General features: G+C 48.2%; 1 protein-coding gene across 1 annotated transcript in view; it reads right to left on the bottom strand.

The window, feature by feature from the left end:
• Nucleotides 1-1,066: 1,066 nt before the first annotated feature.
• Nucleotides 1,067-19,815, bottom strand: part of CDK6 (cyclin dependent kinase 6) — a 233,949-nt gene continuing 215,200 nt past the window's right edge. Inside the window, exons 6-8 of the mRNA XM_062179253.1 lie at nt 18,611-18,661; nt 13,808-13,943; nt 1,067-11,062 (exon numbers count right to left, since the gene is read on the bottom strand). Coding sequence (XP_062035237.1) covers nt 10,916-11,062; nt 13,808-13,943; nt 18,611-18,661 — 334 coding nt within the window. The 3' untranslated portion in view covers nt 1,067-10,915. The remainder of the gene's footprint in view (nt 11,063-13,807; nt 13,944-18,610; nt 18,662-19,815) is intronic.

Below are 19,815 nucleotides of genomic sequence, written 5' to 3'. Positions count from 1 at the left end.
TGTGCACCAAACCCTGCTGACTGCTTCCCTCCCTGGGTTAGGACACAAATGCCTGGAAGCCACTGCCCCAGGCACACGCTGGCCAAGGCTCCTGCAGGCCAATGCGCCTGCAGCATTTCTCCTGGACTGGCATGCACTGTCCTGGCTGGGAGTCCCCAGGAGCAGTACCTTCGGCGTGAACTCTGCTCATGCCCAGGTCACGCCAGCCTGTCCCACAGTCCCTATCTGTGAGCCCTGCAGAGGCCTGCTGGGGCCCTGCTCGTTTTAGCCTTTTTAGGGTTTACCAACCAAAAAGGGCTCAGTATACATCTGTTGAATGAATTCTCTGCTCAAAGAGCTGATTTTCTTTTTAGAAAATTTTGTATTAAACTTTTCCTCCCATTTTTTGTTTGCAGAGAGAGAAAATCTCCCATCTGCTTGGGTTGGGCCACGTGGAAGCCAGGAGACTGGAACTCAACTCGGGTCTTTCACGTGGGTGGCAGGGCCCAGATACTTCAGTCATCATCTGTGGATGCCTAGTGCGTGCATAAGCAGGAAGCTGGAAACAGGAGCCAGGACTCAATCCCAGGCACTCTGACATGTGCTGTGAGCATCCCAAGTGCTGTCTTAGCTGCTGCACCAAATGTCCACCCTGATATTTACTTAGTTGAAAGGCAGACAGGAGAGTGAGAGTTATCTTCCGTCTCCTGGTTCACTGCCTAGATGGCTCCAGTAGCCAGGACTGGTTCGGGCTGCAGGCAGAAGTCAGGAACTCCATCCAGGTCTCCCTTGTGGATGGCAGGAGCCCAAGCACTTGGGTCATCACCTGCTGCCCACCCAGGTCCTTTAGCAGAAGGCTGGACGAGAAGAGGCAGAGCTGGGATTCACACTGGTGAATCAATACTCGGAGCTCAACACCGGCCCCCAATACTTAAGTTTTTAAATGCTGTAAGCCTGAAAAGGAGTCTTTCTTAAAAGTTTAAAACACGTTCTGCTAATACATGTTCTTTAATGGTGTTACTCACTGCAGTTACTGATTAATTTTTACATTAAAATACAAACAGCCAGGAGAGTGAGTCACCTCTAAGAAAGCAGTTTAAAATTTGCTATTTTATTATTTTTATTGGCTACCAATATTTTTATTGTAAGAAATACAAAAGGCATGACAAATGAACATTTTCTGTTTTGTTTCATTCAATTTAGCTTGCACATAAGTGAACACAATGGACAGTGACACTTCAACAATTTTGAAAAAAACAATGAATTCCATTATCTGACAATAAATACCTAAATTTGCATTCTAGCACCCAGTAATACATCCAGTTTCCAAAGAAGCATTGATCTGTAACTCTCTGCATTTCCTGACGACAGAATCGCCACTGCAGGTCCCCCTCTCTCCAATGAAGTGTCAGAGTTAGGTGCGGCCAGGAGTGGCTCCCTTTGACCTCAGAAACCAGGGGCATGGGGGGGTGTGTATGGGAGGATGGGGGGTGGGCTTCCGGCATCCCTGACTCAAGCAACAACAGAGGGTCCTGGGGTGGCCTATTTTACATGACATGCACCCCTTCTATTAAATGTCCCTTTTCAGGTGGGGAGGGCTAAACAAACGGGCCCGGGCTTTCATTTGGGGTGAGAGCGTCGCTCAGGGCGCTCTGGAGAGGTGAACTTGGCAGTTTTAATTACTCATTTTGGCCTCAGGAGGGCCTTCTGTGAGCAGTCGCTGGTGACTGGGGCCCTTCCCACCCAAGGCCATTCTGCTTTCAGGGCTAAATAATCTGAGCAGGTAGGGAGCTCTCCGCTGTGCCACGGCCAGCCTGTGCGCAAGGAGAGCCAGGTGGACAGGCCGGCGCGGGCACGCGCCACCTTGTGGACGGGGGAGGAGCCGAAGCCACACCCAATACCAAGTCATCTGGCAACATTCTTCTAGGACTGCGGTCCCGGCAGTGATCCGCTACACTGCTTCTGTGACCTGCTGAACCCAAAGCACCAAAACAGAGCACTCTGTAGCAAAATGAACAAACGGAATGAGAGTAGTTATGCACCTGGCGGGAACATGCACCCTTGGAAGTCTGTACCCTGATATTAAAATAGCAGAATGAGTTTCAAGTATGAAGAGATACAGTGAAAGTACAGCCTGTAGATGGACAGAAAACAGCAGCTTGGAATGTGGTTTCTGTTCTTGGTTAGTTTCTCACTCGGTACCACAGCCAAAGCTGAATGCTCCGCAGAATGACTTGGTTTAAAGGTCACGTTGCACACAAAGATGGTGGAGGGGATTTCTGAGTGATGTTGTGTGCACCCTCTGTGCCTCGCATCAGGAACCAGCTCTCCCTCTCTCTTTCTAAACATTTATTTGAAAGGCAGAGTAATAGAGAGGGAGATCTTCCATCTGCTGGTTTGCTCTCCAAATGGCCAACAACAGTGAGGTCTGGAACAGGCCCAAGCCAGGTGCTAGCAACTCCATCCTGGTCTTCCACATGGGTGGCAGAGGCACAAGTACTTGGGCCATCTTTCCCTGCTTCCCCAGGCACATTAGCAGGAAGCTGGATTAGAAGTGGATTATAGCCTGCACTGGAACTGGCACTCTGAAAAGGGATGCCAGCCCTGCAAGGCATGGTCTAACTCACTGTGCCACAACACTGGCCTCAGAGATCTTCTGATGACCATGACCAGCTGAAGGCCAAGTGCGGGTAGTGGCCAAGCCTAGGCAAGCACGCCCATTGTGGCTAAAGTTATCTCTTATGTCCCTGATGCCCAAACATGAGCAGAGGAGGATGGAGAACAGCACATGGACAGGCCAGGATGATGGCAGGGAGCACCTGGGCGGGAGAAAGGGAGAGACGCAGGGGACAGGTGCGCAGGGGTGGGTGTGTTGGTCATCAGTTAGCATCTGACATGCACAATCTCTACATTTCTAGAGCTGCGACTTTAAGCACAGAAGCCAACGAGTCAAACATCCAAATGAAGATTTTTTTTTTTTTTTACTTTTAAAGCATTTTTAATTCTAATAAGAAGTCAAGGGGAAAAAAAGCATACTGTGTGCGACTGCCTTTTTGAAATCTACAAGATTTAAGTAGGCCCTACACAAATGCAGAAACACTAACACACTTTACAGTGAACACATGCTCTACACATCTCAGAAATGATAATCCTCTAACACTCAACTTCTCATCTGCACTCCATGAGAACTGATAATGTGCTTTTCTTAACACATACTGCTTTTCTACACCAAACACTTGCCCTTTAACCTTCAGATAAAACCCAAAACACCACAAGTACAACAAACTTCTGAGGTGCTGGGAACGGTTGTTTGCTAAGATCCCTTTGTCAATGATTGCACATGCAACCCTTGTTTTTTTTATCACCCAGCTGGATTGCTTCTGTGCATGGTCAAGTTGCCCGAAGCAGGCAAACTCAGGACTTTTCCACCTGACACATTCCGGAAGCCTCAAGGCACAGTGGGCAGTTCCGCTTCTACAAAACAACTATGACGTCACTCTTCTCAACAGCACTCCCTGCTCCCACAGCTGCACACAACGCCTTTGAGGGCTCTACCAAGTATGGTGGAAGCATCTTCACAAGGGCCGACAGGACCAGGTACGCCCCAGGTACCTGTCTTCACTGGGCACCTCCTCTGATGGCCATCGGGCACAGGTGCTCAATTAAGGCAGTTTCTAAAATGCTTTTCTACTTCTAGTTTGAAAACCCTTTGCTGTATTTCCACACTATACTATATGCATATTTGACAAAAGCAACAGCTAACTAAGTCCTTTGCTTTAATGCCTTAACATAATGATAAAATACCTAGACACCACAAACACTACATCTATAGACTTAAATCTAGTAATCATGTTAAAAATGCATGCAGCTTATTGGGGGGTTAAGTCTAATTTTAATATTCTTAGCTCCATCAAGTCCATGTTGATAAACATTGTTAAATGCAAGTCCTAATACTTTGTCTTCAGTTGCACTTTCACTGGACTAGTGTGACTCAGAAATAAATAATATACATGAATAATAATAGAAATAATTTATGCAAATGTAGAAAAACTTGAAAAAACACTCCTCACATGTTAAGTGCTGTTTCTAAGGGTATCTGATGCTATTATCCCATGTACTAATATATTTATGACGGGTCATAGGAAAATAAACAAGAAAGTGAGGAAATATGATGAACACACGTATACCATTGCCAACAGAGGATCAGAGGGATGTACTTGGGAGTTCAAGAAAACTATTACTGCTGCGACTGATTTTCATTATTCAGAGACTTCAAGGTCAAACTCAGACTTGCTGGTGACCACAGTAATATTGCCAGCTGATACGTGTTATTGCATTCTGTAGACGTTAAGATCAGAAATTTCAAGTAAGGATGCAAAGGGTGCCTTCAGAACTTTGACCTAAGCGCATGCACAGAACTTGGCTAGAAACACGGGGTCAGGAACTAAATAATTGTGGGCCCTATGCCTGCCAATGTGCACGAGGATCACAGCTCCTGGCAGGCAAGGTGTTGTCTTTCCCCAACCCCACCCCCCAAGGAAACCTACATCTGACGATTCAAACTCCTAAAAAGATGGGTGCCAACTATGTGTGTGAACAAACGAGTCACACGAAGGCTTCCCCTAGACAGAAAAATCCCCTACCGCACTAGAGAATTCGCTTGCATACCTCTAACTACTCGACCAAGGAAAAGAGAAGAAATTGGGAGCTAAGAGGGAGGAGCTTTTGCCAACTCAAGAAGCAGGAAAGCAAAACGATTTTCCAAAGCAAATCTCTTCCAGGCATATCTGTTGCCATCACATATGCAGAACGACAGAACATAAAAAAATAAAAAGAAAATCTCCTGTAATTATACATCTTCTCTTAAAAGAAACAAAACAAAACAAAACAAAGCTGGGCTTACAGCTTGAGAGACGCTGGGTAGACGGCCTCACCGAGCAGCTTCTACCACACCCCCAGACCCGAACTTTCAGAGAATTGTGTTGTACTTATCTACGGACAGACGACACCCGTTCGCCTCTAGGGACGCTTTCCCTCCCAAGGCTGCTGACAGGTGCCTCTGAGACAGCAGCAGGGCACGCGGGCCTCGCCCGCAGTTGGGAGGCCACTGAGGGGGGGCCTCAGGTGGGAGTCAAGTTTAGAGCATGAGCAATGAGGGTGCAGGCTGGTCCCTGCAGGGCAGCCCGAGGGCCCAGGTGGGCCTCTCCCTTAGGACCACAGGCACCGGGCTCCACTTCAGTGAGAGCAGGCAGGACTGCAAGAGGCCGTTGGCTTTCAAATAGCTCTCTGCAGCTCTTCCTGGGTGGGGCATGGGGCTCAGCACCCACCAGGAGCCTCGTCGGCCTGTTCTGGGGAGGGAAACTGAGCAGGTGCCGTGAGTGCCCGCCACTCAGAGGGACAAACTGCCTCGGGTTGTGCTAAGCCAGCTCTGGGAAAGAGCGTAGCTTCCTGCTAAACTTCAGGGACACTCTGGGAGGCAGGGGACTTCCAAAACCAGCTTCAACCACTTGGGAGGCAGGGGGAGGAGGGCATGGGCTTCTCAGCAGACCTGCGAATTACAACAAAAATGAAGTTGCCCCAAACTTCCAGAGTAGAGAAACTAAACATCTAGTAGATATGAGCCTAAGTTGTCAGGCTCACATCCTACAAAGACAAAATGAATAAAATAGTTTATGAATTTGCATGTGTGATTACACAAATGTAAAAATTGCGGATCACTGGGTCTTCCAGTAATTTAGGGGTGCTTTGGAATAGTCATCCTTGATGAAGTTTTGCCTACTCAATGGCGCAGTATTTGTTTATTTAGCTCACTGGACTTTTACATTTAATCAGGGTTGAAATGCCACCTTATTAGAAGTGCGAGAGCAGCAGATGGGGGCGGAGGGCGTGCTGACTGGGGCCACTGGAGTAGTTTCAGGCTCCTAACGAAACCATCCTGTTCACAGGTGCAGGTTGTTTTCTGAGTAAGCAAACCTGTCTTAGGGATCTCAGAAAAATGCTTCTTGAATAGATGATCAGGTTTTCTTTACTCACTGAAGTGATCCGAATGGGTGCATCATCCAACCTCAAGCAAAATGTACTTGCAATTGTTCAGAATCTAGCTAACAAGTGAAATATTTAAGTTACAGGACATTATGAGGACCACTCAGCATCCTGTTAAACAAGTGCCAGGTAAGAATCAGATATGTGCAGAAGAATAGTTAGAATGTCTATTGAAGTACTGAAGCCTTGTTCAGATCCTAATTTTTCTCTAAAGCGCCACCTTGTGGAATGCACTGGAATACAGAAGAAAGTCCATCTGGACAGTGATTTTTAAAATAGACCTAGAAGATGATTTTCCTTCCTTACCATCTTAACTTCAAATTGCTGTCACAGTGCGTAAATCGGTGTTTGTGAAAGGTCTATTTACTTTCGGGCGGCTCTTGTTCTCTTCTGAGGGCCAGAACGTTTGTGGATGGAAGGCCTTGCGTTTCTCTAAACTCATTCCCCACGAATGCTAAGAAATACAAAACATTTTGACAAGTCAGCTGGTACTTCGTTAAAAACCAAAAAAACCAGACCGAGGGAAAACCTAGCTGGGGGGAAAAAAAAAAAAGACGTTTACAAATGGGAGCCTTGTGTTTCCAGGGTTCTGCGGCGCGCAGTGCTCCGGAGGAGACCAAAGGAGGTGTTCGGAAGCAGCACACGTTCAGAAGTGCCGGAAATCCGCGTGCGCACCAGAACGGGGCGGCACACTGCGCTGGATACAAAGGGAGCCAGGGCGCAGACACGGCGACTTCCCAACGCCTTTGAGGAAGACACTGCTGTTGCTTATCCAAGGCCTGTTGTGGCTTGGTCGCCGTCCATTGCGGAGACGGAACAGGGAAAGGTCTTAATTATAGACTTGAGTGTATGCCATGCACCTGATCGATGGTTTCCGATACGGGTCACAATTTTTCCGAGTCCTAGTGGCGCAAGAATCCCAGGCCTTAAACACTTTTCCCTGCTGCTCTCTTGGTAAGCGCACTCTGGGGCATGCGTGACAAGGACAGCTTTGCGGGCCCAGGGCCGCTGTTGCCAATGAAATGAGGAAGCAGTGCAGATAATTTAGTTTGCTCAGCTCAGCTTTAAAAGGTAAACTGTGCTTACTGAGCCCATGGTTGCCAAGTGACTTTAAGATAAATTCTTGCAATATACTTGATAATAGAAACTATATCCTTCAAAATATATATAACGTTGACACCACCCTTTGAAATCTTTCATATCTTCATTTATTCCAGTTGCTCACTGTTTTGTGAATAATTTTTAAAGATTTAGAAATGATATATCTTTATTTTTATCTGTCACACTGTAGCATGCATTTGGTTGAACTCTATCAATATGTAAGGATTTATAATAATATTTCAGCATTTTCTTTCCAAGGCAAATATTCTGTAGTTTCAGTACTGATACAATTAAGTGACTATGCTGGCATATTAACTTTTAACATTGTTCTTTCCTACACCCAACTATCTCAGAAACATGAGACTTCCTCACGTGCTGGTCATAAAAATCGTCAAGTTGGCACCAAAAGGCAATTCTTTGGAGAGAAGAATTTTAATGTGTTTATGCTACCAGGAAGCTTACATGATTTGTTTTCCATAATGGAAGGAGAAACTCCATTAATGGTTGTGATAGGCACCACTTTTAAGAGAAGCTGCTGCAGTTACTGAAAAGCTGAATTTGAATAAGTCCTGGAGTCACACTTCCAAGTCTTCTACTAAAAGGGTGTTACAAGATACCAGCATCCCGTGCAGCCTCAGGTTTTGATGTTTACCAACAACTCAATGCTGGGCTTCTCATCTGAGGTCAAGGAGGCAGAACTATTCCTAGGAAGTCACCTGGGGCTAAGTGACAAGCCTGCGTTCACAGTGTGTGCCTCCTGGGAGTCAGGTGACAGCAGGCGGTGGAGGTGGCCCCGGCCGGCTCTGGGACAGGTTCTCTGCTCCCACAGCTCCCGGCGACTTCAAAGCAGGGGTGTGGTGGGAGCTCTCAGGAATTCTGTGTGCTGTTTGCCCTGTGGTAGCTTATGGTAGCTAAATGGACAGATTCCTTTATACGTCCGTTGTTGTTCCAACTTTGCCCTGCGCTGAAGTTCCCACCGTTGTCTGGGCCGCCAGAAGCAGGCACCGCACAGAAATGTTCTTGCACTCATCCCGGTGCAGTTTCCAAGCTGTCGCCCTGGGGCAGTCTGCCCTCAATGAGCCGCGGCCTTGCTTTAGGCCCAGACGTTCGCTTGCAGAGGAAGGCGGAGTCTTGCTCTCAGGGCAATGCGGGGTCCGGGTTTCAGAAGCGGTGAGCCTGGGTGTGAGAGGCGTGCGCGGAGCCAGCATGCTCTCCAGGCCAGCAGCCACGCCAGAGGGGGAGCTGGGACAGACTCCGACCAAGCCAGGGTCAGAGCGGCCGCGATGCCCTGCACGGTGTCGGCAGAGGACAACGGGCCCCATGCTACAACATTTGTGCTTTCACTTTTCTGTTTTGCAAACACTACTTAGAAATACGCAAAAGCAGATGCTAGGAGTCACAGTGGAGCTCTCCACCTGTCTAAATTCTACATGAATGCTGAAAAATTCCAGTTTAGAACAGCTGCATGTTTCTTGAGAGAACTTATGAAACCACTTCTGCAAAAGCAAAAACTCAAGTTATGTTCACTCTAACCATGGGCACTACCCAGAAAGCTCACGATGAATCAGTGCAGTGATTAAAGAACTTCAATTTCTAGGCCCCAGCAAGGATGTCTGCATTGTGACTCTCGGTCAGCGCAAAGGCAGAGCTCACTTTTCCAGGCGAGACCAGGAGCGCCCACCTGGGTTTGAGCAGCTCCAGCATTGCAGTGCTGCCGGCACATCATCAATGCGGACACTGAAGACACTGAAACACCGCTTATGGCCCGTCTTCATTTTTTTTTTTTTTTTTTTAAATCTTGCTTTAGAAAACAGTCTCCTGTTCTTCAAGGTACTAAATTACAGCAATGATAAACTATAGATGCATTAAAAAGAATGGTTCCCGACCCAAAAAGCTGAAGGAGAAACACCGCCCGATTTCTCTCCTCTTGCTCAAGATAGCCTTGGACGACAGGAAGCAGTGGAGAACTCAAGAGAGGCTTGAGCAGGCACAAACATCTTCAGAAAACATTTTTTCCTATTAGTGAAGCAACGTCGGTTCTTTGAACAACCCTAACGCTAAAACATGGTCTAACTGTTGCATGCACTGGAAAGACGAGGTGGAAAGCCAGGTAGTTAAGCTCCCCGAGATACTTTCTGAGTCTTCTGGTTACTACAGTCAACTGGGCAGGTTTTCAAAGGCGTAAGGCACAGACAGGGTGGAACCTAAGGCATGTAGAGAAAAGTAAGGCTGTTCACAATGCCCTGGGCAGGCTGGCTCTGCAGGGAGCAGGGATGGACTCCAGACCCAAGCGCAGCCTGAGGATGAAGAAAAAGCTCATTACATACAGTAAATCTCTCTCTTGAAGGCAAAGATGTTCCCTCAGATACTGCACCGACGATGCATTCTATGAAAACACCAAACACCGAGCGGTAGTGACTAGCCATCCCTGGGCTGGTGATGCAGCAGAAGAAATTTCCTACCCAATGCCTCTCTAACCAGGCGGAGCGCAGGCAGGAAGGCTGCATGCGACAGCGAGGAGACATGGGGCGTTACAGGACTGCAGGACGGGGGCCACAGCCTAACCTGAAGCTTCACGCCGACAGAGGGTTCACCGGAAAGCAAGCAGCAGGCGAGCTGCCGGAGGATATGGCCCGAGCAGCCTGGTATTAGTTCTGCGGTGGGAGCCACATGTATCGCCGGTGCTGGGAGCTGGTAAAGAGACGCTTGGCAAACAAGGCAGTGCCTGGTGGCAAGTACAGTGTCACGGTGGGGCGAGGTGCAGGCACCCCTGTTTCCAGAGTCCGAAGGAACTACTCTTCAAACCCAAACAGGGAAAAGTCTCTGACAAACCCCTAAAAACCAAACCAGTACAACAAACAACAGGAGGGTAATAATGAAGTTTCAAACCAGAGAACAAAGGGTTTCTCTATTTTTTTTTTAAACCTATTTGAGGTACACTCCTTAAAACTATAGCAAGTAATAAAAAGCCTCTAGGGTATTTTCCAAAAGAAACAATCAAAGCATGATACTATAGGTTAAAATAGGCTTATGAGTAAATCCAGCTTTTCAAAGAGTAAATAGAACGCATGCTTTAAAAAACAGGTCTCTTACAAGATGATAGGTTTTTTTCTCCTTTTTGCTGTGTGTATAAAACTTTATCTTTCACGGCTAGCAAACTGACTGCTTTTGGCCAGAAGAGAAATGCTGAGGGCAGGAGGACACAGGCTCAGCTTTCTCGTCTGAGAAGGCCGCTCTGGTGAAATCACCTTCAGTGAACAAACGCCTGTTACTTGTCAATCACTTTGAGTCTTTAAAAAATTCAATGATTCTAGCTGTTTACAGAAGGTAACATTTTGAGAGATCACAGAAGCTCTCTCACGCGCACACACACACACACACTCTCTCTCTCTCTCTCTCTCTCTCCAAAGTACCAAGTCAGGCCCGGCGGCTGCAGGCCTATTACATCACAACTCAGCCGTGCCTGGAACCCACTTTCCACGGGCAGCATTCAAGGTCAGAGAAATGAAATGGCAGCACAATTGGTCAGCAGCTTCTCTTCTTCTGGAATTCTTCCAGGTTCTTGAAACAGACAGACAGACAGACAGACAAATGAACATAAAGCTGCAATCACTCTTGCATTGATTTCAGAACAGTAAACTAGGTGGTTTCCTTGGGGAGGCAGAGCCCAGCCAGACGACAGCAGCCGAAGGTCTCAGGACAGCCATCCTCAACAGCTCTGCGGGGCTTGCTTGGGGACCCGTCAGCCACCGTGGTGTCCTCCAGATGACCAGCTCCAGGCGGCCGCTGGGCCTCAGGCTGTGTTCAGCTCTGAGGCACTCTGGCTGGGTGGTAGGTGGGAATCCAGGCTCTCCTTGCCCCTCTCCAGGTCTTGGAAGTACGGGTGGGCCAGGGCGCTGTAGGCAGATATTCTTTTGGCTGGATTGAAGGTCAAGCACTTCTGCAATACACAAAAAACATAACCGACCGACGTGACACCTGTCAACGTGAGTGACATGCAGACAGCGCTGCCTTCTTTCTGTGGCCGTGCACTACATGTACCATTAGGAGAATGAGTGTCTATTTCAAGAGCCTCTTTAGGGTACCAGCAGAGCACTCTGTGTCATGTCCCCTTGGTATAAACTGCCCCTTGGGAAAAGACTTCTCCCCTCCGCCAGCACCTAACAGGCGACAAGCACTATCTGAGGAGCAGGAGCCACCCCGTGAGCCAGGAGCTCACACGCAGCAGCGGAGCTGCAGCAGCGTCTCCGTGTCTGTCTGGGAAGCAGCGTCCACTGCCGTGAGCAGCCACGTAAGATGCCCGCAGCGCTTGTCCTCCGTGTGACGTCATTAGGCTTAGGCAGGCTTCTTCCACTTCACCTGGGTTTCTGCTCACCCAGCCCTGTCCTGACCGGTTTAGGGCCTCTTCTAAACCTCTGCAGAAAGCTGCTGTTCTAGAGAAACACGAATAGAAAATTCTGCCTAAAATTTCTGGTGAATTCCCGAGCTCCTGAAATAGGAGGCAAATGGTTTTTTGTTTTTTAAATGTTTATTTATTTACTTTTTTAAATAAAAGATTTACTTATTTGAAAGGCAGAATTAGAGAGAGGGAAAGGGGGTGGAATGTGGGAAGAAAGAGAGAGAGACACACATATCCATGGAGAGAATATCTTCTGTCTGTTGGTCCATTCCCCAAATGGCTGCAATGACTGGGACTGGTCCAGGCCAAAGCCAGGAGCTCAAAACTCTATCCAGGTCTCCTATGTGTATGGCAGGAACCCAAGTACTTGGGCCATCATCAGCTAGGAGTTGATAGGACTTGAATCGGTCCCTTGATACGAGATGCCAGAGTTGCAAGTGGTGTACCACTATACCACAATGCTGGCACCTAGTTAGTAATTTTTATTTATTTGAGAGAGAGCGAGAACGAGCGAGCAAGAGAGCGAGAGAGAATGAGGGTGAGAAAGAAAAGGGGGTAAGAGACAACATCCATCTCCTAGTTCACTTCCTAAATGCCTACAACAGTCAGAGCTAGGCTAGGCCTGAACCAGGAGCCAGGAACTCCATCTAGGTTTCCTATATGGGTTTCAGAGACAGCCATGATCTGCTGCCTCCAAGGTGCACTGGCAGGGAGCTGGATAGGAAGTGGAGGCGGGACGTGATTCCAGGCACTGCAACATGGGATGCAGGCAGCCCATGATAAGGCTTAACTGGCTGCATCACAACACCTACCCCGGGGCAACATTCTGGAGCCTGAGTTCTGTCTTTCCAGAATCTAAGAAAGAGAAAATCAGGCAGTGCTGTTGGAAAAGGCAGGACACAGCAAAGAGAGAAGAATCGTGGAATGTGATCCGGACACAGGGATGTGTCCCTGGAGGGTTACCTGCAGCCCTTTCCCCACAGCCCCTCAGAGGGCTGGGTGCTGGGAAGAGGGTGGAGAGAGGGAGGACTCCAGCCATATGGGAAACCTTGTTGTACTTTGTCCTATAGAGATACTGTTAGAAAAGGCAGTTACCTCCTATTGCTGCTCTACTTTAGGAAGAAGGAGGCTCTTTAAATTGTGTGGTAATATTGTTCAATTTAATTTACTTCCCAGTTTCTTAACTGACTTATAAAATGAACTTGGTGGGGGGGAGGAGCTGATGCTGTGGTGCAGTGGATTAACGCCCTGGCCTGAAGTGCCGGCATCCCATATGAGCGCTGGTTCGAGTCCGGGCTGCTCCTCTTCTGATCCAGCTCTCTGCTGTGGCCTGGGAAAGCAGTGGAAGATGGCCCAAGTCCTTGGGCCCCTGCACCCAAGTGGAAGAAGCTCCTGGCTCTGGATCAGCACAGCTCTGGCCGTTGCGGTCATTTGGGGAGTGAGCCAGCAGAATGGAATACCTCTCTCCATCTCTCCTCTCTCTGTGTAACTCTTTCAAATAAATGTAATAATTCTTTAAAAAAACGAGCTTTTGGAATCATGTGAGTCAAGAGTTGACTATTAGGATAGATTGAGTGGGTAACTTTTTTTGTAACCACATATTCTCCTTCTTCTCTCCCCTCCCTCTCCATGCACGTGTATGCACAAAAACGCATTCTTTCCTCCATTCAGGTTGGCCCTGGCCAATGGGACGTGGACAGCCGCAGGGTGCTTCTTCCCAGGCCTCGGCTCTCAGGGGCATCCCGTGCTTCTGCTTGTCCTGCTGGCTGATCTCTGTCCTGGGCCCGGCAGGTGAGCTCCTCCACCTACTGTTCTGACCTCCAGCTATAGGAAATCACTTAATAAACACTTCATCAATCACTGATAAGCATATTCGGTAGTTCCTTTGGAAAATCATTTTCCTAAAGATGTGACTATTTAAGGAAAGGCACACCAAATGACTCCCAAATTGATAAAGGTAGCATGAAACTGTAAACCAGGAGACATCAAAGGACGCATGACTTTGGCAAAGAAGCACAGATCCAAGTGAGCCCAGAGCCTTAGAAAGGCCGCACCCAAACACAAGTTCAAAGGCGGTGGCTTTCAAGAGTATGGATTGGAAAGATGTCCCAGGATCGACAGCCACTAGCAGCTCCAGGTGCGGGAAGGGAACTTATAGGGGGACCGCAGCCTTGGGCCCCTGTGGCGACGCAGGTGATGGCCGCAGCAGTCGCTGCACAGATCCTCCTGCCGCCACACAGCCTGCCCTGTCAGGGCAGGCATCTTATCAGCACAGGGCGAACTTACCAGAAGTAGGTCTTTGCCTAGTTCATCGATATCTGTTACAAACTTCTCAATCGGCTGGGCAGATTTGGAATGAAACGCTTGCCTGGGAAGGGCAACATCTCTGGGCCAGTCCTCTTCTCCTGGGAGTCCAATGACGCTAGGAAAGAACCACAGGTGCGCATGAGCACTGGGCACTGCCAAAGCTCTTCCCTCAGGGAATGCTAGAGGCCGGCCGGCTCTGAGGGCCAGGCAGGAGGGCGCAGGAACCGAGGAAACCTTCACTTGGTGAGCCAAGCTCTCTCCTTCGCCTCTGTCCTACTGCAACAGGGCAGGTCACACGCTACAGGGGAAGCTCCCAGGACCCTGAACTCCACTGGGCAGTGACGAGAGATTATTTTTGCAGCTGACACCAGATGTGAAAGATGATGGAGAAACGGAAGAGTGTATTACTTGTGTGTAGGCCTCAACATGGCAACAACACGGGACTTACTATGATCAGAGGAGACCTGCCGGGGGGTGAGGGGTGTGTGTGTGTCTTTTTGCCCAGGAGTGTTGCATCCTGATGGGACACCCAAGCCCTGACATGCTTCTATGATGCTCATTCAACATGGCTCATCAACACATCAACTGGGTTGCATTTCTGACCAAAGAGTGCTTCTCCAGAGAGTAACTACATACATTAGAATCCAACAACAAAAATGAGGCTAAAAGATACACAAGTCTTAGGCACAGATTATTTTATAAGGGAAAGTATATGGCATTCTGAAAAACAAATTAAAAAGACTACTATTTAATGTTCCCCCTGAAAACTTTTCTGGGATCAGAAAGCTGTAGAGAACAGCAAGTGAAAGAAAACACAGATTCTGGAAACAGGCAGATGTGGGTTACATTCTTACTGGCAGGTAAGGACACATGCCTTAACACCTGTGATTTTTAGTATCTCTCTTTTTTTTTTTTTGACAAGCAGAGTGGATAGTGAGAGAGAGAGAGACAGAGAGAAAGGTCTTCCTTTTTGCCGTTGGTTCACCCTCCAATGGCCGCTGCGGCCGGCGCATTGCGCTGATCCGAAGCCAGGAGCCAGGTGCTTCTCTTGGTCTCCCATGCGGGTGCAGGGCACAAGGACTTGGGCCATCCTCCACTGCCTTCCCGGGCCATAGCAGAGAGCTGGCCTGGAAGAGGGGCAACCGGGATAGAATCTGGTGCCCTAACCGGGACTAGAACCTGGTGTGCTGGCGCCGCAAGGCGGAGGATTAGCCTGTTAAGCCACGGCGCCAGCCTGATTTTTAGTATCTTTATGACAATGGCAACAACTGATGGCTGTTATGAGGATCAGCGATAATTTACATTAGCTGCATAGCACAGTGCCCAACATAGTCAATATCCATTCATTATCCATTATGATCACAATCAGAAAATAATCCTGTTAATCCAAAATGCAGAGGAAGTACATCACCACCATACTGAAAATATGAACTGCTTCAATTCTACTTATGTGTAACTTCAGGTTCTTTGGACATGTTAGTAAGTTGGTGGCCCTGCACAATGTATACAATACATAGATGTGATTTATAATGGATATATGGGTGGGTAAGTGGGTTTGAGCAAGGGAAATCAGATGATGCAAGAACTTGTATCTCAGACTCCAGATAGCTCTGAATAAAAGAAAAATTCAGTGTGGTGGACAAGATGCACAGCTATTCCAACACTGGAGGAGACTTCTCAGAAGAGTGGAAAAGCAAGGGCGCTGGCGTACGGTGCATTCTTCTCCTTGGATGGCACTCACGAGGACTGAGGGCCTGGAAAGAGTGCTCTCCTGAACGTATTTCCAGGTTTCAGGAGGTCTTGGTGGAAATGTCACGGGGTTTCCACAGCTCTGTTTCCCGTTCCTTTACCTACAGGGAGCCCAGGTCAGACTTCACTCGGGAAGAGCAGATGCCTCTGTCCTAAGTGCACCTGTCACTGGGGGCTGGGGCAGGACACTGCAACTGTGCCTCTGCTGGGCATCCTGAGGGCCGCATTGTCGAGACAAAGACTCGTGCACGCTGTCACTGGAATCGACGGACAGAAAGGACAGTGTGACCAACATACAGATATGCTTAACAGCAAAGTCTGTAACAGGAATAAAAAGACAATGGAAGTGCCGCTACGAATTACGAAAAGAAATGCACATGTCTGTCTGGAAAAGATAGTACAGAGAGGAGGAAAAGAGAATCTTTACTAAAGACTTTGAAAATTTTTCTTTGATTCCTTTTTAGCTCTTTTTATGTATTTTTTCATATCAGCAGAAATTTATATCTAGAAATTGATAACTCGAAGTATCAAAGCAATCGTCAAGAAATATCAAAGCAGTTATCTAGAAATTAAGTCTTTTTATTCGCAGCTTTGAATATATTTAGATTGAGCTAAATCAACTGAAGGCCAAACGCTTTCATTGAAACAGCATGTCTCTATATGGATATGTGGTATGTAATTATGTATTACTCATGGATACGATGACTTATATAAACTTATATTTAAGTCCATCACCATTGAGTCTTACTAAGGATTCCTGAGACAAACAGGTCAGGGGTATTATTCCCATTTTATAGATGGGGAAGCTAAGGAATGAAATGAACTGTCAAGGTCACACACAGCAAGTTCTATTACAGAGCCTAGAGTGAACCCAGTTCTCCTCACTCCAAATCCAGTATTTATTTCTATTTTACTATGACACTGTTCTAAAAAATGCTCTAAAATGTCACAGGCTGAAGGCATTGTTTCACTTTCAAAGTACCTGCTGTTCTCTGAAGTTACCAATCTTCCCGGACACAGAAGTCTGTGTGCACATGGCTTTCCTCTAAAGCACAAACCCAGCTCTGTGCCCAGCATCAGCTTTTATGGCCCGCATAAGAGCACCGTGAAGTTCCGATAGCTCTGTTAACAGGTGCTTGCCTCAAATGCCACTATCTGAACAGCTGAATATAAACCTTAAAAAGTGATCATTTATACTGGAAACATCGGCTGGGCTCAAAATCTACATGGCAGTGACGGCGCGGTCAGAGTGATCTCCCACGTACCGCAGCAGCGACACCAGGGTGCAGCACTGTCCCCCGTTTCTGGCAAGGTAATGCATTCAGAAGAAGCAGAACATGATTTCCTGAGGCAATGCCAGGAACCGAGAAGTCAAAAGCAGAGGCACACAGCACGCAGAGCTTTACCGGTGTTCCCAGCCGGCACACAGGGACGCATCCGCCAACAGTGGGGCTGGCTCTCCCGAGGATGCCAAGTCACACACACACGCAGGTCAAACGCTGCGTGCCGGCTACTGCCCTGCATTCCTGGACGAGGGGGCAGCTGTCAGTGCTGGAGACAGCCCCCCCCCCCCCAACCTCCTGCTGCCAGGAATGCAAAGCAGGCTGTGGCCTTCAATGCACTGATTTCCTTTACCAGATGGCCCGTGGCACACCTGACGCTCAGCGGCCCCTCCTCAGGAATCACGAGCATAAGAAATACATTCAACTGTTACAGGGCAAAATAGAGGGGGGTTTCTCACTGCCTGGTCCAAGAACAAGGGGAACAGGAAGCTTTGTGTTGTCTCTGTGCGTCCTCTAGGGTGGCAAGTAGGCAGCCACGCAGCAGTGGTAGCCGCCCTGGACCTGGGACACCCCCAGACAACAAAATCTCACACGTTCTTCAGGCCTTACGGTGCGCGGGCTCTGAGCCGGCCGCAGCACTGGCACTGAGCGGTTGACGGGAGCTGCTTCCAGTCACCAGAAGAACCCTGCCAGGTCCCAGGTTTCTCCCACCTGTCTCAAGTACGTGCTGCTAACACGTAATTCCATTCTTTCAGTGGTGCTGTGTCTCAGTCCGACAGACTTCCAAGTTCATAAAAATCACTGGGATTCCTAGGCAGTGTCACAGACCAGCAATCAGCTCTATTTTTGGTCAGAACTCCCGTTTTCTCTCTACTCCACCCCAATTCTGACGGAGCTCGGCCAACACACACATCCAAGAAGAATGCCACACCGCATGCTTTGCGAGAAGAAATACCCCGGTAATGTTCTAGAAACATGAAAGCACACATACCCTCACGTGCACAAACACGCAGGCAGGAATAACTCTGTAAATCAGCGGGGAGCTATGCAACAAACAACTGGAACCCACGGTCTTGAGCACAGGGAAGGATCGAATGGAGATTTTCGGTCTGTTTCATTTGTCACATGTGGAGAAGGTAAGGAACAAAAGATGGAAACCAGCATCGAGAAAGTGCTTGCTGCATACTGGGCACTGTGCAAACCCCCGTGAAGGGGGTCGCTGGGTCCATCTCCAGGCTGCGTGGTGACTTGGCCACAGACCTTGGATGAGGACCTACGATTCTCATCTCCCATTTCGGCGCTCCTTGTAGCAAACATTCTGGTACCAGGAACACAGAGCAATGCAAAACCGACTGAGTAGCCAAGGATACTCAACAGGGAGGCAGGAAGCCCACTGGACAAGGAGGGGTTACTAGACCCCTGGGAGCCCCAACTCTGACGGAGGGTGCGTTTGAAAGGACCACAAGCAGAACTAAAGAACTGGAATTCGGCCAAGCAAAGGAAGAGGAGCAGCAGAAAGATCCACACGAGCAGCACACGAGCAGCCGAGCAGGAGGCACACGGCACGGCGGGTTTGGCAGCACGCTGCTTCCGCCGCGTCCCCACTCACCACGTGAACAGTAGCACTGTGTGCAGCAGCCGCGTGGGTAAGAGAGACAAGAGATACACGTTTTACATGAACTGCAGAGGAGAGGCATTGTGAATCTGTCAATGGTACAGCCACAGGTATAAAATGACACCTATTACTTACTCCAAGATTTTTCCTAGCTGATCCACATCTGAACTTCCACGAAAGAGAGGCCTGAAAGAGAAAGGTACATTTTAAGCAAGGATTAGGTTACATTTCAGTTATATTTGTTGTTATTATGGTTTAATAGCAAGCAAAATATTCTTTGTGGGTGGGACACGAATACAGAGTTGAGACATCCTGGGCAGGCGATTGGTCTGAAGGGTAAGACACCCAACTCCCACGTCAGGGTGCCTGGGTTCAACACATGGCTCTGGTTCCCGACTCCAGCACTTGGGTTCCTGTCACTTATGTGGGAGACCTGGATTAAGGTTCCAGCTCCCACCTTCAACCACACCCAGCCCTGGGCTGTTACAGGCCATCTGGGGAGTGAAGCAACATATGGGAACGCTTTCTCTCGCTCTCAGAAAGAATCGCACTATCTTTCCTTTGGTAAGTGAGGTTTTCCTCGAATTTCACTAACAGCAGGCTCTCTCCCAAATACCAAGTGGACCTGGCTCCTGTAACGTGATCACGGATCTTCTATCTGTCTCCGAAAGAGCTCTCAGCATCTCCGGATGCAGATTTCCTTGACTGGGACACGGTAGCACACATCAGTACCCTAGTCTCAAGCTGTGGGCAGGTGTGAGTCTTCGAAACCGTCCTTGGTGAATCCTCTTGGAGCCCGCCTGCTATCAACACTTCCCCATCCATTTGTCCTTAACGTGGCAGCAAGCCATTTCTGGCTGTTTCCCTTACTATATTATTTAATCTTCTCCCAATATTATTATTATTGTTATTATTATTTTTATAAAGATTTACTTATTATTTGAAAGGCAGAGTTACAGAGAGGCAGAGGCAGAGAGAAAGAGAGGTCCTTCCATCTGCTGGTTCACTCCCCAAATGGCTGCAACGACCAGAGCTCAGCCAATCCAAAGCCAGAAGACAGGACTTGGGCCGTCTTCTACTGCTTTTCCAGGCCATAGCGGAGAGCTGCTCCCAATATTATTGTAGTAGTCATTACAAGCTCAGTATCTTTTAAAAGGCATTATTTACTTATTTTATTTGAAAAGAGGAGAGAGAGAGAGTGAGCGAGTGGGCTGGTTCACTCCCCAAATGTCCACAATAGCCAGGGTTGTGCCAGGCCAAAGCCAGGAGCATACAACTCCATCTGGGTTTCTCCCATGGGCAGCAGAGACCCAAGTACCTGTTGCCTCCCAGGATGTCAT

The sequence above is a fragment of the Lepus europaeus genome, chromosome 20 (genome assembly GCF_033115175.1).
Source record: "Lepus europaeus isolate LE1 chromosome 20, mLepTim1.pri, whole genome shotgun sequence".
In the NCBI taxonomy this organism is placed as follows: domain Eukaryota; kingdom Metazoa; phylum Chordata; class Mammalia; order Lagomorpha; family Leporidae; genus Lepus; species Lepus europaeus.
Note: the sequence above shows the minus strand (reverse complement) of the source record. Positions and strands in the feature narration are given on the sequence as shown.